Raw genomic sequence first — 23,355 nt, 5'->3', positions numbered from 1 at the left:
GCAGAATATTTTAAACCTAAAAGTATTATCACACAGTGGTGGAGCTAGGGGGTAGCCAATGGTGTCCGGGGCCACCCAGACTGAATCCCGGCCACCCCATTGGCCACCCTTGTCATGTTTGCATTTATTTTTACTTTTTTCTTTATTTTGCATTTTTGCATTCATTTATGTCTGGCTCTTATGTCCACATCTGGTGAACAAATGCCCTCTAATATTGTGGAGCTCACAAAGATCATTGATCCATTGAAACAGGTATCCCATGAGCTGTTCAGGTTATGCAAAGGGACCATTGCCATACCTGTGAATACAGCTACCTGTGAACAAAGCATTTCCACACCCAAACTGGTCAAGACCAACCTTAAATCTACCATGGATGATGTTCAACTCAGAAATCTAGGAGTTTTAAGTGTAGAGTCAAGACGAGCAAAAGCACTTGGATTTTGGTGATTTGTGAACCGCTTTGCTGCAAACCACAATTATCGCAGAATACGGCTGTTGTAAGATGAATCTATTGCAAGTTAATGTATTTTGTATATGTTAGAGGCAGGGATTCAAAAGTAAATGCACTGCATTTTGACTTTTACAGTGTTGGATCAGAACATTGAGGTATTGTTTTTTTTTAAACAGACCTGAAAAGCTGAGACCAACCTGCACTTGTTGAATCTGAGTTTAATCTATACACACGAGGCCTTTAGAAATGTGACATTTAAAATTTGTCAGAAATGAAATTTAGGTACTCATAGGTAACTGCAAGAAATTGATAAAGTAAACATAGAGAGTTACAGCATGTACATGCCTTTAATATTCCCTAAATTTCCAGATGCCTTGTGATATCATATTTAGATTTAGGTGCCACCCCAAAATGATCTCTGGTCTCCCCCTGGCCACCCCACTGAAAATGTTCTAGCTCCGCCACTGTTATCATTAAGGGGTCTCCCATGCGGTCTGTTTACTGACACCTACTGGCAATTGCCTGCACCTTCACAATAATCATGAACTGTAAACGGACTGCATTTATATTGAAGTTTTCTATCTTGTGTCCACTTAAAGGGCTTTACATACGCCTAAGATTCATCCATCCATACACACATTCATACACCAAGCAGCTATGGTTATAAACAATCCAATCAATCGCTTGAAGAGGGATAGATAATAAAGATGCATGTAGAGAAAAAATACTGCAGATATAAAGCAAAACTCTTGCACATCCAGATCCACAACATGCCTTATTGTCCATCATTGAATCATATGAAAACAGAACCTGTGGGAAAATGTAGGATTATACGAGCCTTTAGCAGATGTACAGATGCATGTTTCTGTGCAGGTACCATGGTGGTCATCATCATCTCAGTGAGCCTGGCTCTCCTCGTATGCGCTCTGATACCTGTCATCTTCTACGGCCGTTGGAGGAGCACAAAAGGTATCCCGAAACAGGCACAGAGGTGCGCACGCACGCACGCACGCACGCACGCACACACGCACACTCATACACACACACACACACACACACACACACACACACACACCGAACAATAGGGATTAAACAATACACTCAGCTTCCAATGCCATACCATTAAAAAAAATTCTTTCAAAAAAGAATCTGCAGACCAATTGACTAACCCTGCTATGCAGAACAACATAGACCCAATCCCAAATTGAGCCCTGAGGACTAAGGACTAAAGGTACGGCCACACTGAACGCGTTACTCGCATTAGTCTGCACTGATGCAGACTCACGGAAATGGTTGGTAAGTCTCTGGACTCAAACCCTCATGCCATTTCAAATTCGACATTGGGACAGCCCTAAAGCCTTAATAATTTTGTGAGAACGCGCATCAAAGTCCGAGAGTCCGGACATTGGGATTGGGCCATAGCCTATAGGTACAAATGCAAATAGAAATAATTAAATAGAAAATAAAATCTCTTTAAATATAAACTTAGCCTTGCATGTGCATCTTGGAATCCACAGGTTTTTCTTAGAGAGCCAGTGTGCCCATTGTTTCAGATGTAATTCACCACTATGTGTAAAAAAAATGTTTTGGGCTGAGAGTTTTAGGAAAGAGGGAGGCGTGTTATCGCTGTGGTTACGACCCACGCCAACCTTATGATATTTTTTTTCTACCGGTGTTGTGTAACTGTTATGAGTGTTATAATAAGGTTGTTGCATATGATATGCGCCACACACTGTTGTGTTATACTATAGGTGGCCGGAAAGCCTAACCCTCACTTGGACGCGGACATTATCACATCTCCTTGTTTTATCTTTAGGTCCGAGACAGCCAGATACAGAGAAAGGCAGGAGAGCAGAGGTAAGTGTCCTTCTGAAAGAAGGAAGTGTTACAACTCAATCACAATGTCAAGATACATCTCCTCTCATCTAACGATATTTGTCACATGGTGCAGTCATTAAACTAGTGGAATACCTCTAACGATATATTTCACATGGTGCAGTCATTAATCTAGTGAAATGACTCTAACGATATTTTTCACATTTAAACCATAACCATAATCTATGTATTCCAGTACTAAAACACAATGGTCTTGAACCCATGTAATCTTTCCGTATGTAGGGTGGCTACACGGAGAACAATGAAGAGCAGGAGATGAGGACGCGGCCTGAAACAGAACACATGGACCCAGAACCAACAGACATGAACCAATGTGCTTCTGTCTGCCAGTGACTGGATCCCTGAATTCTAGAGGGAAAAACATGAGCATTTTTGGGGGTTCTTTCTTTGCAATAGCATTTTCTACTATACAGTACAAATTCAAGTACATTTGGTTCAGCTGATCAAGTGCTTCACCTCGGGAAAAGAGAAGCCTACCATTTTCACAGAATTCAGATCTCATTGTGCATATGACCGAGAACTGAAGGCAACTTCCTTTTCCTTTCGTAGGAAGGCCCTTACATAGGTATAAAAAACTTCTATGAGTATGATGTCAGCTCAGATTGATATAAAATCGTCCTGCACTCTGTATTGTGTTAACCAAAAAACAAAATTTTGATAAAGGTATGGGGATTTTTAGGGATTCTTTATTGTGTACCTTTATAATAGGGCAACTCATTTTTCCATACCATGGATTGGCCATGTATCTTATCAACAACAAGAGTGTAATCATTCATATATTTCTTAAGCAATTATGAGTAAAAATACAGAAAGCTGGCTGGCATGTCTCTTAGCTGTTTATTTCATTTATTTTATCTGTTCATCTATCTATCATCTCTCTCCCATAGAGATCCTCTTAGAGATCTAAGAGGAGATGTACGAGAGACACTTATGTAGTTCACTTCATCTATGCTGAGGTTTAGGTGTGTTAGACTTGACATGAAAGAGGAAGAGATGTATTCTTTGGTTTTTGTGTGTGTGTGCATGTGTAGGTGTGTGTAAGAGAAATAAAAGTCACAAGTCTTCCGGGATGTTTCATTCCAAGCCAACAGTTGAGAGGGTGTATTGAGATGAACTGGCAGTAATTGGAATGCATTTTAAATATCTCAAGATCGAATAAACTTCAAAGATTGTTAATAATAAGCCAGTTTGTTATAAGTGAGCTATAAGGACAATCGTGATGGATTCTCTCCCTGCTACGCATGGATTGAAAGGCATGAACATGAACATGAACATCAGTTCAACAGGTGAGAAACTTTCATGTCATGATATTACATTAAATTTGATCAATATAATTAGCGGGGAAAGAAACAAAAAAACATAAGGCCTATTATTAATAATTATCATAGAATAATGGTGCCACTCATATTATTATTGGTATCCCTACTGTACAAATTGTGCCTGAAATCAATGTTTATGCTTCTTTTCAGTTCCAAAAGGGGACCTTACCAGTGAGTAACGTGCATGTGTGTATGTGTGTTCGTAATGTAATGTAACGCACTGTATTCCACAACCCTGCGGTGAAGAACAATCTTCAGCTTTACTATCTGCACTGTTCTTTAGAGCCTTGTATTGAACGTAGCAAAACATCAGCAATTGAACAGAAATAGGTATACCGAAATTATTATTACATTGTCATTTTTCTATATACAGCCCTACTTGAAGCTTAAACAAAGGGGGCACAAAAAAGGACAATTGAGTGCTTGGGCTAAATTCCCATGAGACCTCTCGTGGGCCGGGGCCGAATGCTATGCGGGTGGAGATGGTTCGAAATCAAATGCCTAAATGGCGTGTCTGCCGAATCTATTGTGTCTTTATGTATGGATTCACAGTTTGCATTTTAAGCTCCAGCAACTTCTGGGTTTCTTCTTCTATTTCAGGGTCCCAGGTTTCTTGGATCCTGACGGTTGCGATGTGTATGGTGGCGCTGCTATTTGTTTGCCTGTTCACCTTCTTGCTTTGGCTGCTTGCTAGGCACATGAGGAATAACACCGGCAGGCACCGCAGACAGGAGGTGGGCCAACACACGTTGTAAACATGATCATCGTCTGTGACCTAAGAATGGAGTAGGGCATACTCATGGCCCATAGTGAGACCGTGATATCTCTGTGTTGTCTTTTTCTTTGTCTAGAGTAATCGAGAGAAAGAAAACGATTATGAGACGATGAGCCCTGTTGGACCTCCTCGGCCCGAGTCCAAGTTTGTACGTTCTGGTCGTACGAAAAGAGTTCTGCCGCAACCAGCACCAAACACTGTCCCCACAAAGCCGCGGCGTCCGACGGTCAGTGCCTGCATCACCATAGACCTCAATGAACACGCCGATGTGGCTGATTCCGGACAGACGTGTCTCTACCAAAGCCTGAACCTCAACCTGAATGAGGAGAGTGTATATCACACAATGCTTTAATTTTTTTTTAACAATTCCCTCTTTATTTCTTGTAAAATCTGCATGTCATGAATGACATAGGCCTATGGAGAGGAAGGCATATTCTTTTTTCTGGACACTTTTTCTAACTAATTCCAAAATGTTACTTTATTGGAACCACAAGAGTAACCACGAAAGTGGTTTGATCCAAAAGATGACCCTGGGTTATAATGCTACATGGGCTTTGGGGCTTGTCTTCGATTTCAATGTGAACAAAATTGTATATTGCACCAGCCTGACTTAGGTGTATGCCTACCTAGCCGTAATCACTTGTAGAATAAAGCACCCATAACCTTTTTCCTGAGTTTGTTTCTATTAATTACATGTACATTATATGTATAGAAACCACATCTCTTTTAATATCTAACATGCTAAAATGAACCATGTCAGGAAGCTGCATCAACAAAATTACAGAAAAAGTGAATAGAATAACTCAGAAGTGTTTAGTGTGACAAGAAAGGAGAAGCAAACCGAGAGAAGAGGAAGCGGAACTTCAACACGGCGCCATTAAAGCCCCGGAGGGTTGTGGGGAGCAGAGCGGCGTCTCAGGATCATGAAGGCCGCGGTCCCTTTCCTCGTTCTCCTCAGTGGTAAGGTTCGCTCACTGTTTATATCCACCTTGATTCTGCCATCTTCAGCATTTGTTGTTGTTGTTGTTGTTGTTGTTGTTGTATATCATCGAGTGGTTGTTATAACGGAAAACAAGTTTGATTTTTGATAGGCTGTTGCATGACTTGGACGGAGGCCCTGACCGTTAATGGATTGGTCGGGGGAACAGTCAGAATCGAATGCACTCACACCAATGCGGGTAGCAACATCAAATACTTCTGTAAGGGAGAATGTGGTGACAAGGACGTTCTCATAAGAAGTAAGACGGGAGGATCGGATAAGTATTCTATCGAAGACAAGGGAAACACATTCATCACAACTATTATGAATCTGCAGCCAGAAGACACTGGGACTTATTGGTGTGGGATAGAAAGGACAGGAATTGACACATTTGTTGATGTGTATCTCAAGGTCAACAAAGGTGAGAGGATCCGTTTTCTATTGTTTACCGGTATTATCATTTTTTTGCTGGTTTGACAGCTCAACATACTTCCTCTATCAGCGGGTGGCTGTGAGGCATGGATAATGAACCATATCCATCCATGACTGGTTTAGTTCCCCTTTTTTTGTTGGAAAGCGGAATGAGACTTTAAACTTTTGACTTATAGTTTATAGGTTAAATTATATAGTAAAGTTGTAGCTAATCTATTCAAATTAGTACTCATTTTGTTAACCACGTCTAACATTATTCCATTTGACGACAACAGGGTCATAGGTGTTACGTACATAAAGCACATAAGCTGTAATACCCCCACATAGCCACAAGGGAGCAGTATCAAACATACAAGCTGCAATACCTACCGCAGCCACAGAAGGCAGCATCTTTAAAGGTCCCATGACATGAAAATCTCACTTAATGAGGTTTTCTAACATAAATATGAGTTCCCCTAGCCTGCCTATGGTCCCCCAGTGGCTAAAACTTGCGTTTGGTGTAAAACGAGCACTAGCTGTTCTGCTCGCCTTTGAAAAAACGGAGGCTCAAGTGCGCTGATTTGGAATGTCTGTGTTTAGGAGGTCATCAAGCATCTAAGCTCCTCCCCTTACTCTGCCTGGCCCGCCCAGAGACGTTGGCCCGCCAATGAGACTCGACCATGCGAGCGCCACATGTGTGTGTGTGAATACAAACACTGTAACGCAAGTATTTCTTGTCGGTTCTTTGACGTGCCTTGTATTTCCACAACGAGACTGTTGTGGGGGTTATCTGAGCCATGGTTGAGAAGGAATTGGGGGAAAGGAACTTTGGCTTTGACTCGCTGAAGTAGGCTATATGAACTGCGACATGCCGCCAGTTGCCGTGAGAGGCACCATCGCCCGGCAGCGGGCAGCCGGCAGCAGGCAGCGCGCGGTTCAGTCGACTTCAGGTTGATGTGAAAGTGGAAGAAACAGAGACGTCGCAGAACCCGACAAAGTTGTTTGTGATTCACAATATCGTCTGGAGGCGCACACAGCTTATGGCCGTGATAATATGTATTATATGATATAGATATCTATGGATTATATGATATTATTTGCTCGAGGACTGTAACGCAAGTGTTGTACACTTCCTTGTTATTTGGATAACCGTTCTGCTTTTGGTGTTATGGCGCATAACACGTAGGACTCTCGTCTCTGGTATTTCTACAACGAGACTCGTATTGGGGGTTATCTCAGCCAAGGTTGAGAATGAATTGGGGGGATGGAACTTTGGCTTTGACTCCCTCAAGGACATGAACGACGACATGGAGGAGAAAGGGATTGTTGGCGGCGAATGTCTAGCGCTTGAGCCCCGCTGAGGGACCACCGCCGGAGGCGGAGGTGCCTAAGCGCTGCCCGGCAGCGATCCCTTTCTCCTCCTTGTCGCGGTTCAGTCTACTTCACATTGATGTGGACGTTGAAGAACCAGGAACGTCGGAGAACCCAACGCGGTCGTTTGAGATTCATAATATCGGCTCACACAGCTTTTGGCCGTGATAATATATATTATATAATATAGATATCTATGTAGGCTATATGATAATATTTAGATATAGAGCTCCAGGACTCCCGTGTGTTCTAGAATATTTACAGAACACGGCTAAAGGCTGTGTGCGCCTCGCCATTGCGATACATCCACTGTAAACAGAGCGCATGGTACTGTGGCTGCAAGCTGCTCAGGGCCACACCCCCACCCTCCTCCTTGACCCGCCTCGCTCCTCCTCATTTGCATTATACCTACAGACACCAAAACAGCGCATTTGGGGGAAGCTCAATGTGCGACTGGCTCGGAGTGGCTGTGACTCTGCACCACGGCTGAATTTCGGGAACGTCTTTGAATACTGTGTTAGTTGCCCACTAATACCTTTATTAAAGAATACATAAAATAGCATGTCATGGGACCTTTAACACAGGCGGAAGTCAGAGCTAATACGTCAAATAGGCCACGCCTACTCGTTTATAATGCAGGAGCAGGAGCCAGACGAGGTCAGAACGGTGGCCTGCGGTTTGCACGGTGGGCTGTGGTTGGTCGCTCCACGCGTGTCCAACACATTTCCCCTCTTTTTGCTTTGTAGTTACCATGCCGAAATACTTTAACCAAATAAAGTGAGTTAAAAGCGACCTGTTTTGAACTACTTTCTTCAAGAACACTGCATAGGGTATAAACCAACAGGTAAATATAGGAAGCATAATAAACAGATTTAGTTACGGCACTGTGTGGTATATTCAAAGGGATCTTTATTTTGTTCTTACTTTCTTTAACTTTCTTTATCTTACTTTCTTTAACAGACAAACAAAATGAAAGCTTACGAAGAGAAAGCCTTTCTGGTAATCCATCTTGTGTGTGTGTGTGTGTGTTGGTGTGTGTGTGTGTGTGTGTGTGTGTGTGTGTGTGTGTGTGTGTGTGTGTGTGTGTGTGTGTGTGTGTGTGGTTTTTCGAGCACAATCACATTTATCAGAAACAGCTATCAGACTTTAAACCGCGTGACCAAACCAAGCCTTTAGGTTTGATGAGATAGTAGTTGCCTGCTTGTTAACCTCATCTACGAGATTTTTTGTACAGAGTGTGGGTGTGCGTGAAAATGAATAAATGAATGAAAAATATATCCATTTCAACAGATCAGTTGACGTATATAGGAGCAGCCCTTGGTGTTGCTGTGTTGGTGCTGGCCCTGGTTCTTCTGACCTTCTGCAGGATAAAACGCAGAAGAGCCGCGTTTGTTTCAGGTATGACCGAAACAGACCAACCTCCATGTTTCCTCCACAACGAACCAACGGAAACAATCACTTGCAAGCCATTTACTACAGTACTGTATCTATACTGGGACTTGTCGTTTCTTTCTTTGCAGAGAAAAGCCAAAGCACGAATGAATGTCCAGGAGACCCTAGGAAGAACAGCCTCCTTCCCGCCTCATTGACCAATCCGCACCCTGATAGCGCTATTTACTCCAATGTCAGTGGGTTTCCAAAGCCTCAGGACCAACCAGATGAGAGTGTGTCGGTCCCCTCCAGTCCAGAGCAGCCCGGTGTCTTCTACTCCACTGTGAGCTACAACAATGATTCCAAGTGTGTGGCCCTCTTAACGGATACAGACTCTGTCATGTATTCTACCATTCAAAAGACTCAGTAAGGGCCTGATATATAAGAGTGATTCTGCTTTCGGAAAGTACTATTAATAGTGATAATAATAACTGTACTGCTATTAACAGTTTTATTTATTGTGTATTGCGGGGATGATAATCAAAATATGCTTCCTATTTTCTCATGTCATTGTCATGTTCTGAAGTCATTCAAATTCTTGAATGGAACTTTCTTCTGTGATGTTGGCAACTGAAATGAATGCATACCAAAATGTGCATACAGGCAAACAATCACACACACACACACACACACACACACAAATACACAACCGCACAGATGTGAAAATATGCAAATCGAATTAGAGAGCAAATCAGCAATCAAAGAAGGGCAATATGTTTACAAAACTCTCCTTTTGAGAACCAAAAACCAACATCCTTCAGTAACACTTAAAGGGGACCTATTATGCTTTTTCGACTTTTATGACCTATAAACGTTGTTATAATGATTGATAGTCATGTTTAACCAAACACAAAAAACAATGTAGATTTTCGGGAAACTCTTCCTCTCATCTGGGCGCTTTCAGCATTCTCTGTCAACGCTCGGTTTCTTCCTTCTCCGCCCCCCTCGCCCCCCTCCTGCCAACCCAACTCCGTTGTGATCGGTTACCTTCCTTAAAGCGCGAGCGCGGGCAGATTTGACCAGGCATATGGGGGCGCGGCAGGAGTGCCTCTACGTAGTAGATGATTTCCCGGAAATGTGAACAAGTGAATCGCAAAAGTTGTCCCGAGTGTTTAGCGCTCTGCACAGCCACCCCAGACTGTCAGCAGGGAATACGTTGAAATGCATGTACGTCATTATTTGACACTTTAGTATGGTTAAACATGACTATCAATCATTATAACAACGTTTATAGGTCATAAAAGTCGAAAAAGCATAATAGGTCCCCTTTAAGAAGATAATTACATCTTACAAGATGGTTTTTCATGCAGATCAATATTTTTAACATGAGGTGACAAGTGTAGTCCACCAGGTCAATGAGCTAGGACTGATATCTAGCTGAACTGAAAAAGAAAAGATATAAGCTCGATGAAACAAACAAAAGATGTACCTACCTCGCCAGTTTGATCCATGTTTCAAATTGTTCTCCACGTCACCGCTAGAGAGAACCATATAGTATAATGTGTCCATCGTAAAGTCAGCGTCTTTCGTGATTCTTATACATTGGCCACTAGAGGGCAGTGCTTCTTGCCAAATTAATTAAATAATAAATCACATGAAATATGTGTCATGTTTGAAAAGGACCTGTGTATGAATAATTAATAAAAACATTATTGTAAGAATAATAATTCAACTCAACGAGTTGAATGTGTCAGTAATTGCTGCAAACATTTGATTCCGAATTAATCTAACAATCACTTCTAATTTTAAAACATTTAAATGTAATGATGGGGAGAAAGAGAGAGCGAGAGAGAGAGAAGTGAAAGTGGGGGAGTGTAACACGATAAACACTATATTTTGCTTATTAGGGCTAGGAACAATCAGTTTTACAAAGCTATAATTAGACCACGTTGCCTATGTAATCACTGACAACAGGGGACATTTCATAGTTGGACATTTTAGCGTGCCGACAGGCTTTCGTCGGGACGCGGAACCCGCAACTCAAAATCGGGACTGTCCCCGCAAAACCGTGACATCCGGTTACCCTAAAGGGCTTTTAATGGTTCCACGTTCCCGCAATGCAAGGGGGTTACGGACGGTTACGGACCCCTTACGTCCTTGCGTAGCCTACTCTCCTTGCGTCCACCGTAAGTGCCGGACGTGCGCCTCCCAAAAATCGTAACCTTCCGTCGAGCCACACAGCAGCATTGGCTGTGATTGGTCCGCTTACTAAAACCCAACGCAGAACCATAAACGTCCACGAATGCGTTGAAGCGTCTGCGTGGTCATTGCGGCCTTAATGATGATCGGGTGGTTGTGGGTATCAATTGTTGAAAAAAACATTGCCTCGGATGGATATTGATAGCAGGCAGCGGGTGCAGATGACATTACAGCTCATCTGTGCATCTCTTCTAACTACTGGACTGCCATCATAATTCCTAGTAGGCCTTGTGGCAACCAGACTGTTGCCAAATTTAGAAGATGAAGAGCACCTGAGGAACCGGTGGAGAAGCAGCTAAAATAGCCGCCGCTGCTGCCGCAAGAGCCGCCCCGCAAGAGACGCCGCCGCCGCCGCAAGAGACACCGCCGCCACCGCAAGAGACGTCACCGCCGCCGCACCCCATAAGAGGAAGAACTTATGTTGACTTTTGCTTTACCTTTGGTCCCACGTGAGGTACACAAATTAAAATCGCTGACCTGCAACCCTTGTTTGAGCGTCTCCTTTGGAAAACTCAGCCGCCGACGATCGGGGTTGCCACAGCGTATAGGGACTCGGGATCCATTGTTATTTACACTTTGTTGCTGCGGTGTTGCTGCGTGTATCGTGAACGATACAAAGCATGGCTGACTCCGCTACGCTAGGTGGCGCTGTAGTCCTTTCAACAGGTGGCAGCAGAGCCACCGGCTGACCTCTTTATGACACCAGCAACAACAAACTCAGGCGGTATTCGAGGAAGATGTTTCCAGTAGACAGCTCTCTGTTGACTTCGGGTCCATGTCATTTTTCCGACGCTCCACTGTTCCTACCTCTCGGTCGTATGAAAAATTGCCGCCCATTCATTCCTATGAAAACTGCCCAATGGCGCAGAGGAACATCAAGGAGAGATTTTATTCCGCATCATGGGCGCCTAGCCACTCCCTCGTGCATGGTCTGCCGGATGCAGAAGTATTCTCATTTTCTAGCATTGTTAGCATTGTAGCATCATCAGCGAGAGGTCTGAGCGAGCGCAGTCGCATTGTTTCCTGACAATGGAAGTTTAAGTTAATGAACCCCCCCCCGATGATTCTCTATATGTGATCCTTAAATTACAGTCCTCCTGCCATCTCGACAAAAATTAGTATTTAGCTATTATTATGCCGGGCCGAAACAACATTTGTTTCACTACGACCCCTTTAAGCTGCCCACTCCCCATTCTCCTGCAAAAATACATAAATAAAATAAAACGCTTGAGGTGGCATTTTGAAAAGAGAAAACTTACATTTTATTAGTACGGTATAAAGATAATTATGAACCTTTGATTGAAATTTTTTTGCGGAGACACATTCCTGTTCCCCAATTATATTGGAGTGAACGGGATATCTACTTCTGGGACTCCATGAATCGAGGGACCCGTCCACAGCCCGCTAAAAGAGCTGCAATACCACGCTTGGCCGCTGAGCACTGGTTGATTCCGGAAGTATGCACTGCTCCTGGGGGCCTGATGCGGTCTCCTCCGGCGGTGGAGCAGTGGGACGAGCCCAGCCAGAGGACTCTGCATACGACCGTCCAGCATACGGCAACAATCACATTCTCCTCCATGTAGCATTAAAATCTGGACTTCAGAGAGTCAAAGCCAGTTGACTCTCTGAGTCAACTGGCTCAGTTTCTTTCCCCCAATTTCTTCTCCACCATGGCCGAGATAACCCCCACTACGAGTCTTTTTTGTGGAAGTAGGCCTACCAGAGAGTCAGAGAACCCGACGCAGGCTTTAAGATTCATAATATCAGAGAATATCCCCGTCAGTTCGGTTGCGGCTCAATGAATGAATGAAGATCGTATACATCAGAAGAAAAAAGGTTTATTTTGACAGATGTGCCCGAATTACTACTTTACAACCTCATTGATGAACAACGTTTAGCAAAACATGTAGGCCTACTTTTAATTCAGCCTTGGGTGAAAGCAATGCGTAGTGTGTAGCCTATGGAATGCATGTTGATGATGATCACTTCTTATAAAGCTCGTAAGTCCGCCCCCTCAGGCCACCACGGATTATGAGTTAAGCGCCCGTGGTCGACTTGATCATTGAAACTGGGATCTGTGTGTGTGCTATGGAATATGAGCGTCATCAACTTGCATTGGAGCAAAATCCATGGCCATATCACGGAAATTGGCGTGTTTCCGTGAGGATTCCACGGATTTTGAGTTAAGCGTCCGTGGTCATTTCACGGATTCCTGTGAGACCAGGTTGGCTATATGATATTATTAAGATACAGAGTTCCAGGATTGTAACGCAAGTGTTGTAGGCCTACACTTCTTTATTTGGATAACCGTTCTACTGTTGGTGTTATGGCGCATAACACATCGGACTCTCGTCCCTGGTATTTCTAGAGACGGGACTTGTAGTAGGGGTTATCTCAGCCATGGTTGAGAAGGTATTGGGGGAAAGGAACTTTGGCTTTGACTCCCTGAAGTGAACCAAGACATGGAGGAGAAAGGGATTGTTCCCCGAGATTGTCTCCCGCTTGAGCACTGCTTCCCACTGCCGAGGGACCACCGCCTCGGCGTACCCCGCTGCAGGAGGCGGTTGTGCCTAAGCGCTGCCCACTGCCCACTGCCGAGGAGGCTCCGGCGGGAGAAAATCGTGGACAACAATCGTGGGCAACAATCCCTTTCTCCTCCATGTCGTCTTTTAGTCTACTTCAGATTGATGTGGTCGTGGAAGAACGTCAGAGACGTCGGAGAACCCGACGCATTCGTTTGAGATCCACAATATCTTCTGGAGGCGCACACAGCTGTAGGCCGTGATAGTATGATGATATGTGAAAATAATGATATGATATAGATATCTATGTATCATATGATATTATTTAGATAAAGAGCTCCAGGACTCCCGAATATTTACAGAACACGGCCAAAGGCTGTGTGCGCCTCGCCATTGCGATACATCCACTGTAAACAGCACATGGTTCCGTGGCCACAAGCTCGGTTTTTAAGTCAAGATACGGTACGGTACGGTACGTTTCATAGTTAAGGGGAAAATTTAAAAAAACTGCTTGTTTGTCAACAACGGAGAATGGTCGTAGATCAGAAGCAATGAAAACACCAATAACTTGGTTATGGCATTTGCGTTTCTGAATTCCCAGACAGGGGTTGTTGAAATAGTGTCGTGAGCTAGGTTTGCAGTGCTAATTTTTTCACAACAACGGTGAGAGTAACACCTGGATGGGGCCTTTTCAAATGCGCTGTGTGCCTGTTAAAGTGCTGTAGTAGACATGGAGAGCCCTCTCCGAAGCCGGAGAGCTTGTCGGAGACACTCTCCGTAGCTTACGTGTGCAATGCATCCAATATTTTTTAACTATCCGTCAACGCCATGGACCGATTGGTCGACACAACGGAGACGGCAGGGGCTGTGATTGGTCCTCTAATGCCGCTTTTCCACCGCACATGTAGCTCGACTCGACACGACACGACTCGACACGACTCGACACGGTAGCAGCGCGGGTCCTTTTCCACCGCAAATAGTACCTCCGGGACGTGGGCGGGGTCGGCTGCGCGAAAGGGCCGTGACGTATTTTTGTACGCGACGCAAACAACACCTACGTAACCCACACATGGACAGAACCCACATAACAACAATGTAGGACATCGATGCGATGGTATTCGTGTTCGTATTTTTAGCTGGCATGTTGAAGAATTGGAATATGTTGGCTGCGGCGCTGCTATGGCTGTTGCCAGCATGGTTGCCATGTCGCTCTCGTGACTTCGTCACACTCTCTGGCCAATCAGTGGCCGGCCGTCTGCCGACGTCACCTTTTAGCATCGGCTCAGCTCGCTTGGAACCTAGAGCGAGGCGGTACTAGAAAAAGCAGCCACTTCAGGTACCAGATACCATGTTTTCGCGGTGGAAACGCAAAAAATGCGAGCTGAGTCGAGTCGTGTCGAGCTGGTACCATGCAGTGGAAAAGCGGCATGACAAAATCATTTCCGAAATCACTTCTCCGGTTTGACTTTGCACCTAAAATACTTTGTACATTGTTTTCTTTGCACCATAAGGACCAATAGAACACCAAATAAGATTTGAAAAGCTTTGGAAGTTTATTTACAACACTGCTTACATGGTTTGTAGTCAACATATAGATCGGGCAGCGAATTGCTTTGCGCATCCGACATCCCGACGGAGAGCTGCTGAGGGGTCTCTGCAGTTACAGAGTCGGAGTAGTATACTTTGGCTAAACGGTCCGGGTGGAGCTCCGACTTCAAGTTTTAAATTCCGCGTCGCAAAACAAGCCTTTACATTATTAACGCTATGTACGCCACATTTACGCACCGCGGTACACCTCTGTAGCCGCACCGAAGTGCCTGTACCGTGATGGTTCGGTACAAATACGTGTACCGTTACACCCCTAGTGCTAGGGCTGGGAGACGATTTCAATTAGTGTGAATAACATTGCGTATTGCAACAGCCTGCCTTACGTGTATGCGTAGCACTAATCACTTGTAGAATAAAGCGCCCATAACCTTTATCCTGAGTTTGTTTTATGAATTGCATGCAGCACTCGAGTTGAGGGGGGATGGCATCCCCCTTTGGAATTAAAATTATCTAAATCATCCCCCTTCTGAAACGGCTATCCCCCCTTCCCATCCCGTTATTTATATCAATTAATGTGGAAATATTACCGCTATCTCATTATAGCGGTTTCCTTTTTCAATTCGGCGCAACGTAGGGTTGCCGCGGTGTGGACATTTTCACAGCGATTAATACACTTGTGTCAACACCGGTATTACCGTGTATAAACTGTATCAACTTTTAAACTAGGTCAACCGCCATCTTCTCCGTCAACTCTCCTCTCACACTCGGTGACAGCGTCTTTTAACGTTCAATATCTAATAGTATAATATAATTGTATACATAATATCACGGCCAAAAGCTCTGTGCGCCTCCGGATGGCCGTAGCGCGGAGGGCTTTCGTGGGGATTGGGCTTTGCGTGGTTTGTTTACCGGCGTTGCTATGGTTACCGGTCTTGTGTTAGGTAGCCTATCTATTATTATATCTATCTATTATATTATTACATTTTTATTTTCTTAATTATAATTAGGCCTACATTATTAATTTCTACAGAATTTTCTTTTATTACTGGAAAAAAATAAAATAATAACTCTGTGTTGCCGGTGTCCTCAACACCGGTAACACCGGTAATACCGCATACCGCGGCAACCCTAACGCAACGTTACTTTTCCCAGGGACAGATTGGACAGCGATACTGCATTCTCGGGCAGTATGCTATTGCGCAAGCACGCAGGCGTACTTGCGCAATTGTGCCTTCACAAGCTCTCATTCCACAACGTACGAGACAGACACTGGTAGCGTGAAGCTGTCTCTGCATCTCAGACATCGCTTCTGCAGGCAACTCTGTCCCCTTTCCTCCCTTTCATTCCAACCCGTGAGCACAATAGTCTCCCTTCTCTGCCGAATGCATTTTTGAAAAAAATGAATAATAATATATTTTTTAAATCGTTAAATGTGATGCATGCCTCCGAATCGTGTGATGCGTCCGATCAGCTGCGTTTTTGGCAATAAAATAAGAGCGATGACATGACAGTATACCGTTCTTATTTTATCCCCAAATTTATATATTAATATAATAATAATAATTATCACACCGTTGGTCTCTTACCATATGTCATCAGCACAAATGATCTGTCCCTAAAAGTCAAAAATCCACCATCCCCCCTGGCTTTTTTTTACAACTCGACCACTGATTAAATGTAGGCTACATTAAATCTATGTATATGTTTATTGACCACATCTCTTTTAATATCTAACATGCTCAAACGAACCATGTCATGAAGTTGCATTAACAAAATTTCAGAAAAAGTGAATGAAATAGCTCGGAATTGCTAAGTGCGACCGGAAAGGAGAAGCCAACCGAGAGAAGAGGAAGCGGCACTTCAACACGGCGCCATTAAAGCCCCGGAGGGTTGTGGGGAGCAGAGCGGCGTCTCAGGAACATGAAGGCCGCGGTCCCTTTCCTCGTTTTCCTCAGTGGTAAGGTTCGCTCACTGTCAGTTTCCACCTTGATTCTGCCATCTTCAGCTTTTTGGTTATTGTTGTTGTTGTTGTTGTTGTTGTTGCTGTTGTTGTTGTACATCATCGAGTGGTTGTTATAACAGAGAACACATTGAATTTTTGATAGGCTGTTGTATGACTTGGACGGGGGCCCTGACCGTGAATGGATCGGTCGGGGGAACAGTCAGAATCGAATGCACTCACACCAATGCGTATACCAACAAGAAATATTTCTGTAAGGGAAAATGTGAGGATGTGAAGGACGTTCTCATAAGTACTAGCGCCAGAGGATCGGATAGGTACTCTATCAAAGACAATGGAAACACATTCATCACAACAATTAGGGATCTGCGCCTGGAAGACACTGGGACTTATTGGTGTGGGATACACAGGTTCCTTCTCGACACATATGTAAAAGTGTATCTCAAGGTAAACAAAGGTAAGAGGATTCCTTTTCTATATTGTACCTGTATTTTTTATTTTTTTGCTGGTTTGTCAGCTCAACATACTTCCGCTATCAGAAGGTGGCTGTGAGGCATTGATAACAACCATATCCATCCATGGTTTAGTTCCCCTTTTTTTGTTGGAAAGCGGATCAGACTTAAAACTTTTGACTTATAGTTTGTTAAATAGATAATAAATAATAAATGAATAAATTATCTGATAAAGTTGTATCTAATCTAATCAAATTAGTACTCAGTTTGCTAACCACATCTAACATAATTCCATTTAACGACCTGCTTCTTCCTTTCAAACCATTATTATTAAAGTGGTGAAGAGTGATGTCAATGCTGTCAAAGAAGCTATTTCAACACGGTTTACACCAACAGGTAAATATAGGAGGCAAAATAAACAGGTTTGTTGTGGAACTCTGCTGCGGTATAGTCAATGGAATCTTTATTTTGTTCTTACTTTCTTTAGCCCGGCCAACAGACTTTGAAAATGAAATCTCACGAGGAGAAAGCATTTCTGGTAATCCGTCTCCTAAGTGTGTGTGTGTGTGTGAGTGTGTGTGTGTGTGTGTGTGTGTGTGTGTGTGTGTGTGTGTGTGTGTGTGTGTGTGTGTGTGTGTGTGTGTGTGTGTGTGTGTGTGTGTGTGTGTGTGTGTGTGTGTGTGTGTGGCCTTTGATCAAACGCTCGATCAAAGGCCCGGCCCGACCCGGCCCGTGGGTCCGGCCGGGTCAGATCGGGCTCGGTCTCGGGCAGAGAATCTAAACTCTAGTGCATGACATCCTCCCTAGGCGCTCACAGCTGCTTCAGCACACACTGAAACGATGACTTGGTCGTCCATGTTCTTCCTGCTTCTGTGCGCCCTCCGTCTCTCTGCCAGTGACATTGGGTCAAGCTCAACGCTGACTAGCTAGGCGCTTCGAAAGTTCAATTTTTTTCAAGTTAGTGCGTTGGTGCGTTTGGCGCGTTATTTAGGTGCGTAAAACGCGTCTAAAGGTACGGCCACACCGCGTTTGGGGCGTCGAAAATCGGCATTTTTGCATAGGGAACCATTGGCATAGGCGCGTAGACGCGTTGCACTCGTTGAAGCGTTGCGTTAGGTGCGTTAGACGCGGCAGACGCACGTAATTACGCACGTAAACGCAGTAACGCGCCTAACCCTACATGCCCACTACCCAGGGGCGGATCTAGCCATTTTGGGGCCCTAGGCAAAATATAGACATGGGGCCCTCATTTTTGAAACACGTACACAAAACAAATAACCATCCCAATACTCTTAGAATCGCAATAAACCCATAGTGCACTGCCACTCAACTCTCCACAGTAAAATCAGTTTCAGATTTCTCCAGCCTTTGCCAAAATTACATGTTTATTACTCAAACGAGAGAGAGAGAGAGAGAGAGAGAGAGAGAGAGAGAGAGAGAGAGAGAGAGAGAGAGAGAGAGAGAGAGAGAGAGAGAGAGAGAGAGAGAGAGAGAGAGATGAAAAAAGAAAAGATTTTTTATCATTATTTTTTTTTTTTGGTTGGGGCCCTAGGCACTTGCCTAGGTTTGCCTAATGGAAGATCCGCCACTGCCACTACCTCTGTCAGTCAACGGACGTGGGAAGGCGTGGCTGACTGATGGGGGGTAGTCTTTGCAGAGGCATCCGTCAGCCAATCAAATCGCTTCGCCGGGTTCTTCCCGCTACTTCCTGCTTGTTGCGATGCAAGATGACCCGCTTTCCCGCTTTCCAGTATCGTCAGAGCCCGAGTCGCGTCACAGTGCTTAAATTTGCACACGCGATCTGTTTGGATGACGGATCCGTCGCTGCCGAAAAAGTTGAACATTTTTCAACTTCTTGACTGAGCCGAAGGCTCCAACGGAACGGACGGATCCACAATGCATTGCGCATCCGTCCCCATTCAAAGTCAATGGGGATCAGTCAACAGACGGAGGTAGTGGGCACGGGGCGTTCACACCAACGCCCGGAGTTCAAAAAATTGAACTTTTGACTCGCCTACGCGTGACGCTTAGCCGCGATTGCCAATCAGCGTGGAGCTTGACCCGACGTCACTGGCAGAGAGTAGTGACGGTTGCACAGAATGAAAGGCTGACATTTTCTTTATTCTGGGTGGAAATAGTAACATAGTTACGCCGTTAAAAGCGTTTATGTAAACATTTTTAGCGAGAAATGTGCATTTTACTTTCATAATGTTTGCTCGGTGAATGTGAAGGATGTTTGGTTATGTTTAGTTATGAAGGCTGTTTGATAGTTATGACGAAGAGGGAACGCTCCATTCACTTGCATGGACAGCATCTCTGATTGCTAAGCAACCTCAACGTCTTGGCGGACTATATCTCTGCTGATCAACACTACGAATGGTGGAAACCCACCAGACACACCATGTGAAGTTATTATACCCGATTATTGTTATTTATATCCGATATTATTTAATCAAACCCAATCTAAGCTCTATCATGCACCCAAACACGGCGGCGTTTGGGTTTCTTACCTTGGACTCCTAAATCCAGAACAGCCACAGGCGCGTTGGGCGCGTTGAACTATTTTTGTGACTATTTTTGTGTCTGAAAATGAATAAATTATATAAATATATAAAATATTAAATTATACAAATAAATCTATGTCAACAGATCAGTTGACGTATATAGGAGCAGCCCTTGGTGTTGCTGTGTTGGTGCTGGCCCTGGTTCTTCTGACCTTCTGCAGGATAAAACGCAGAAGAGCCGCGTTTGCTTTGGGTAGGACCAAAAAGACACACCTACAGATTTCCTACACTACTATGTATCTATACTGGGTCTTGTCATTCCTTTCTTTGCAGACAAAAACCAAAGCACCAATGAATGTCCAGGAGACCCTAGGAAGAACAGCCTCCTTCCCGCTTCATTGACCAATCCGCACCCTGATAGCGCTATTTACTCCAATGTCAGTGGGTTTCCAAAGCCTCAGGACCAACCAGATGAGAGTGTGTCGGTCCCCTCCAGTCCAGAGCAGCCCGGTGTCTTCTACTCCACTGTGAGCTACAACAATGATTCCAAGGGTGTGGCCCTCTTAACGTACACAGACTCTGTCATGTATTCTACCATTCAAAAGACTCAGTAAGGGCCTGGATGATCAGAATTAAGAGTGATTCTGCTTTCAGAAAATACTATTAATATGGATAATAATACCTGTCCTTAAATTCACAGGTATTATTTAATTCTTATCTGAATAGAACTTACTTCGGAGAATGTGGAAAACTGAAATGAACACATGTGCAAGCAGGCAAACAAGCACACACACACACACACACACACACACACACACACACACACACACACACACACACACACACACACACACACACACACACACACACACACACACACGTATGTACCTACGATGTACCTACCTCACCAGTCTGACCCATGTTTCAAATTGTTCTCCTCGTCACCGCTAGAGTGATCCACATGGTAGAATGTGATATGGTCTAGCATTAAGTCAGCGTCTTCGTGATTGCTATACATTGGCCACTAGAGAGCAGTGCTTCTTCCCAAATTAATTAAATAATAAATCACACGAAATATTTGTCATGTTCGAAAAGGACCTTTGTATAAATAATTAGTAAACACATCATTGTAAGACTAATCATTAAATACAACGAGTAGGTATCTTGTTTCAGTAATTGCTGCAAACTTTTGATTCCTAATTAATCTAATCATCACTTTAAACACATTTTAAAACATTTAAATATAATGATGGGCAGAAGGAGAGAGAGCGAGAGAGAAAGAGAGAGAGAGAGAGAGAGAGAGAGAGAGAGAGAGAGAGAGAGAGAGAGAGAGAGAGAGAGAGAGAGAGAGAGAGAGAGAGAGAGAGAGAGAGAGAGAGAGAAGTGAAAGTGGGGGAGTGTAGCATGATAAACCCTATATTTTGGTTATCCGCATTACAAAGCTAACATATCAGAGTGACTTAAGTCGAAGACGATGGACATCAAATGGCAACTAGAAAATGCATTTCCTGCAGAAAATGCTGTGTCTAATAAATGTTTCTTCATTGGACATAACCTGCATAGAGTTTGAAAGGGAGTGCTGTTGTGCTGGTTTTCTAGCTTAGTGGTACAAATTGTGAGCTTCAGCATCCCCTGGGGGTTACATTAATATCGGGGAGGCCATGTTTAATCTTTCTTTGCAAGGTCATGGTAGACTCTGGCTCTATTAATTGTTAGTAATACATAAGGGGGTTGGGTTGGAGTTGGTATTAGGTTCAAGTGTCCGTATAAAGTAAAAAGGCTTGAAAGACAAATACATCAGTTCCATCTTTTCGGTTTTATCATGTTACTACACTATCCTTCCCGAATTTCAATTTTTTTCTGATATTTGTATTTCTTAATATTTTTTATTAGCAATATTGCAGATAATCCTATGCACATACTTTTTTGATTTAACTTTCACGTTATTGTGGCAAGACATCAGCGGGTATCGATCTCAGAGGACCAGTTGTATCGAATCTATCTAAATCCAAATCCAAATCTTTTTCTAAATCGAATCTAAAATAATTCAATTTGAGTTTAATCAAATTGTATCAAATCTAAATATTCCACTAAATATGAATTTTTAATCGAATCTAATCTTGTTCTCAGATTGGGATCGCATTACACCAAAGGAAGAGGTTTCTGATGCTGAAATATCAGCATAAACTAGAGTGTCCTTACCCAGAGATCCATTCCAAAAAACCACAAGTTCCTTTTAAAGGGAAGAGTCCTTGCAATTGCCAGGACTTGAACAATTCAAAGCAAACCGGTAACTCCGTTGAGGAATGCAGGTTTCCCATATGGGTCAAGGGAGATTAAAGAGGTTCACCGTGACCGTCATGGACCCGAAAGTGTGTGTGTGTGTGTGTGTCAGGTACGGCGCCAGGATCCAGTTGTGGATGGGCCAGACTAATTGTGGGTGGTCCTTAAATTAAAAACGTTATCAAATCCCTGTTTAACCTTAGACAAATTACTGACTAATATGCTGTTAGATTATCTGTGTGCATATAGAGATTTGAATAGCTTGATGTTCTTTCAATATTTAGTTGCATTGTAAAAATGGAGAGGAAATGGAAGAGATCAGACTGTCCCAATGATCAATCTCACTATCTTTTCCTTCTGTCTGATTTCACCTCCACTGTGTCAACAACCAAATCTGCCTTCTCCTGGACCAAAATCCACTCCTCCGCCTCAAACCCCAGGAAACAGTTTTCCCTGTTCTCGTCCCTCCTCAACCTTCCCTCACCCCCACCTCCTTCAGCCTCACTGCTGATGACTTTGTTACCTACTTTAACCAGAAAGTAAAGGACATTAGCTCCTCTTTTATCCCTGCCTCTATCCTCCCGCCTTGACTACTGCAACTCACTCCTGGCTGGACTTCCCGCCTCTGCGATTAAACCTTTGCAGCGCATCCAGAACGCGGCAGCGCGCCTTGTGTTCAACCTACCGAAGTTCTCCCATGTGACCTCTTCCGGGACCTCCACTGGCTCCCTGTTGTAGCTTGCATCAAATTTAAGACGATGGTACTGGCATACAAGGCAGTCGACGGAACTGCCCCTGCCTACCTCCAAGCATTGGTAAAGCCACACACACACACACACACACACACACACATACAATACAACATTGTGTTGTATTGTATTATAGTACTTAACTGTGTAGCAATTGCAGTAGCTGCTATCATTGCTGTAACAGGGGGAATTTGTTAGCCTAGCGATTGTTGTACTTGCACTTGGTTCTACATCCTTACTGTACCGACAGCGATATATTGTTGCACTTCTTACGACAAATGTACTTATATTACTTACTTGTAAGTCGCTTTGGATAAAAGCGTCTCCTAAATGACCTAAATGTAAATGTAAAAATGTAAAAAGTTTCGGTGCATAGGACGGACCTATCAGCGATCCCCCTTTTTAAGCCAACTTGTGATAAGTGACCGATAAGGACAATCGTCATGGATTCTTTCCCTGCTTTCGACGAATTGAGAGGTAGGAACATCAGTTCAACAGGTGTTAA

The 23,355-nt window shown here is 43.8% G+C and overlaps 2 protein-coding genes across 3 annotated transcripts; both read left to right on the top strand.

Annotated features, from left to right (window-relative positions):
- Window positions 1-5,257: 5,257 nt before the first annotated feature.
- On the top strand, window positions 5,258-9,373 carry LOC115539914 (CMRF35-like molecule 1). Of its 2 annotated transcripts, XM_030350798.1 has the most exons (5): window positions 5,258-5,401; window positions 5,533-5,841; window positions 8,163-8,201; window positions 8,493-8,600; window positions 8,723-9,373. In XM_030350798.1, exons 1-5 carry the CDS (start codon window positions 5,365-5,367, stop codon window positions 9,001-9,003), a joined length of 774 nt encoding a protein of 257 aa, XP_030206658.1. In that variant the 5' UTR covers window positions 5,258-5,364; the 3' UTR covers window positions 9,004-9,373. The 2 variants fall into 2 exon arrangements, with proteins under 2 accessions (XP_030206658.1, XP_030206659.1); XM_030350799.1 differs by lacking the exon at window positions 8,163-8,201.
- Window positions 9,374-16,212: 6,839 nt separating this feature from the next.
- Window positions 16,213-20,888, top strand: LOC115539913 (CMRF35-like molecule 5). Its single transcript, XM_030350797.1, has 7 exons — window positions 16,213-16,859; window positions 17,008-17,319; window positions 17,651-17,710; window positions 17,802-17,852; window positions 19,964-20,071; window positions 20,152-20,168; window positions 20,238-20,888. The coding sequence occupies exons 1-7, from the start codon at window positions 16,823-16,825 to the stop codon at window positions 20,430-20,432; spliced, it is 780 nt and encodes a 259-aa protein (XP_030206657.1). The 5' UTR covers window positions 16,213-16,822; the 3' UTR covers window positions 20,433-20,888.
- The last annotated feature ends 2,467 nt before the right edge of the window (window positions 20,889-23,355 follow it).

This window comes from Gadus morhua, chromosome 3 (genome assembly GCF_902167405.1).
Source record: "Gadus morhua chromosome 3, gadMor3.0, whole genome shotgun sequence".
NCBI lineage: Eukaryota > Metazoa > Chordata > Actinopteri > Gadiformes > Gadidae > Gadus > Gadus morhua.
Note: the sequence above shows the minus strand (reverse complement) of the source record. Positions and strands in the feature narration are given on the sequence as shown.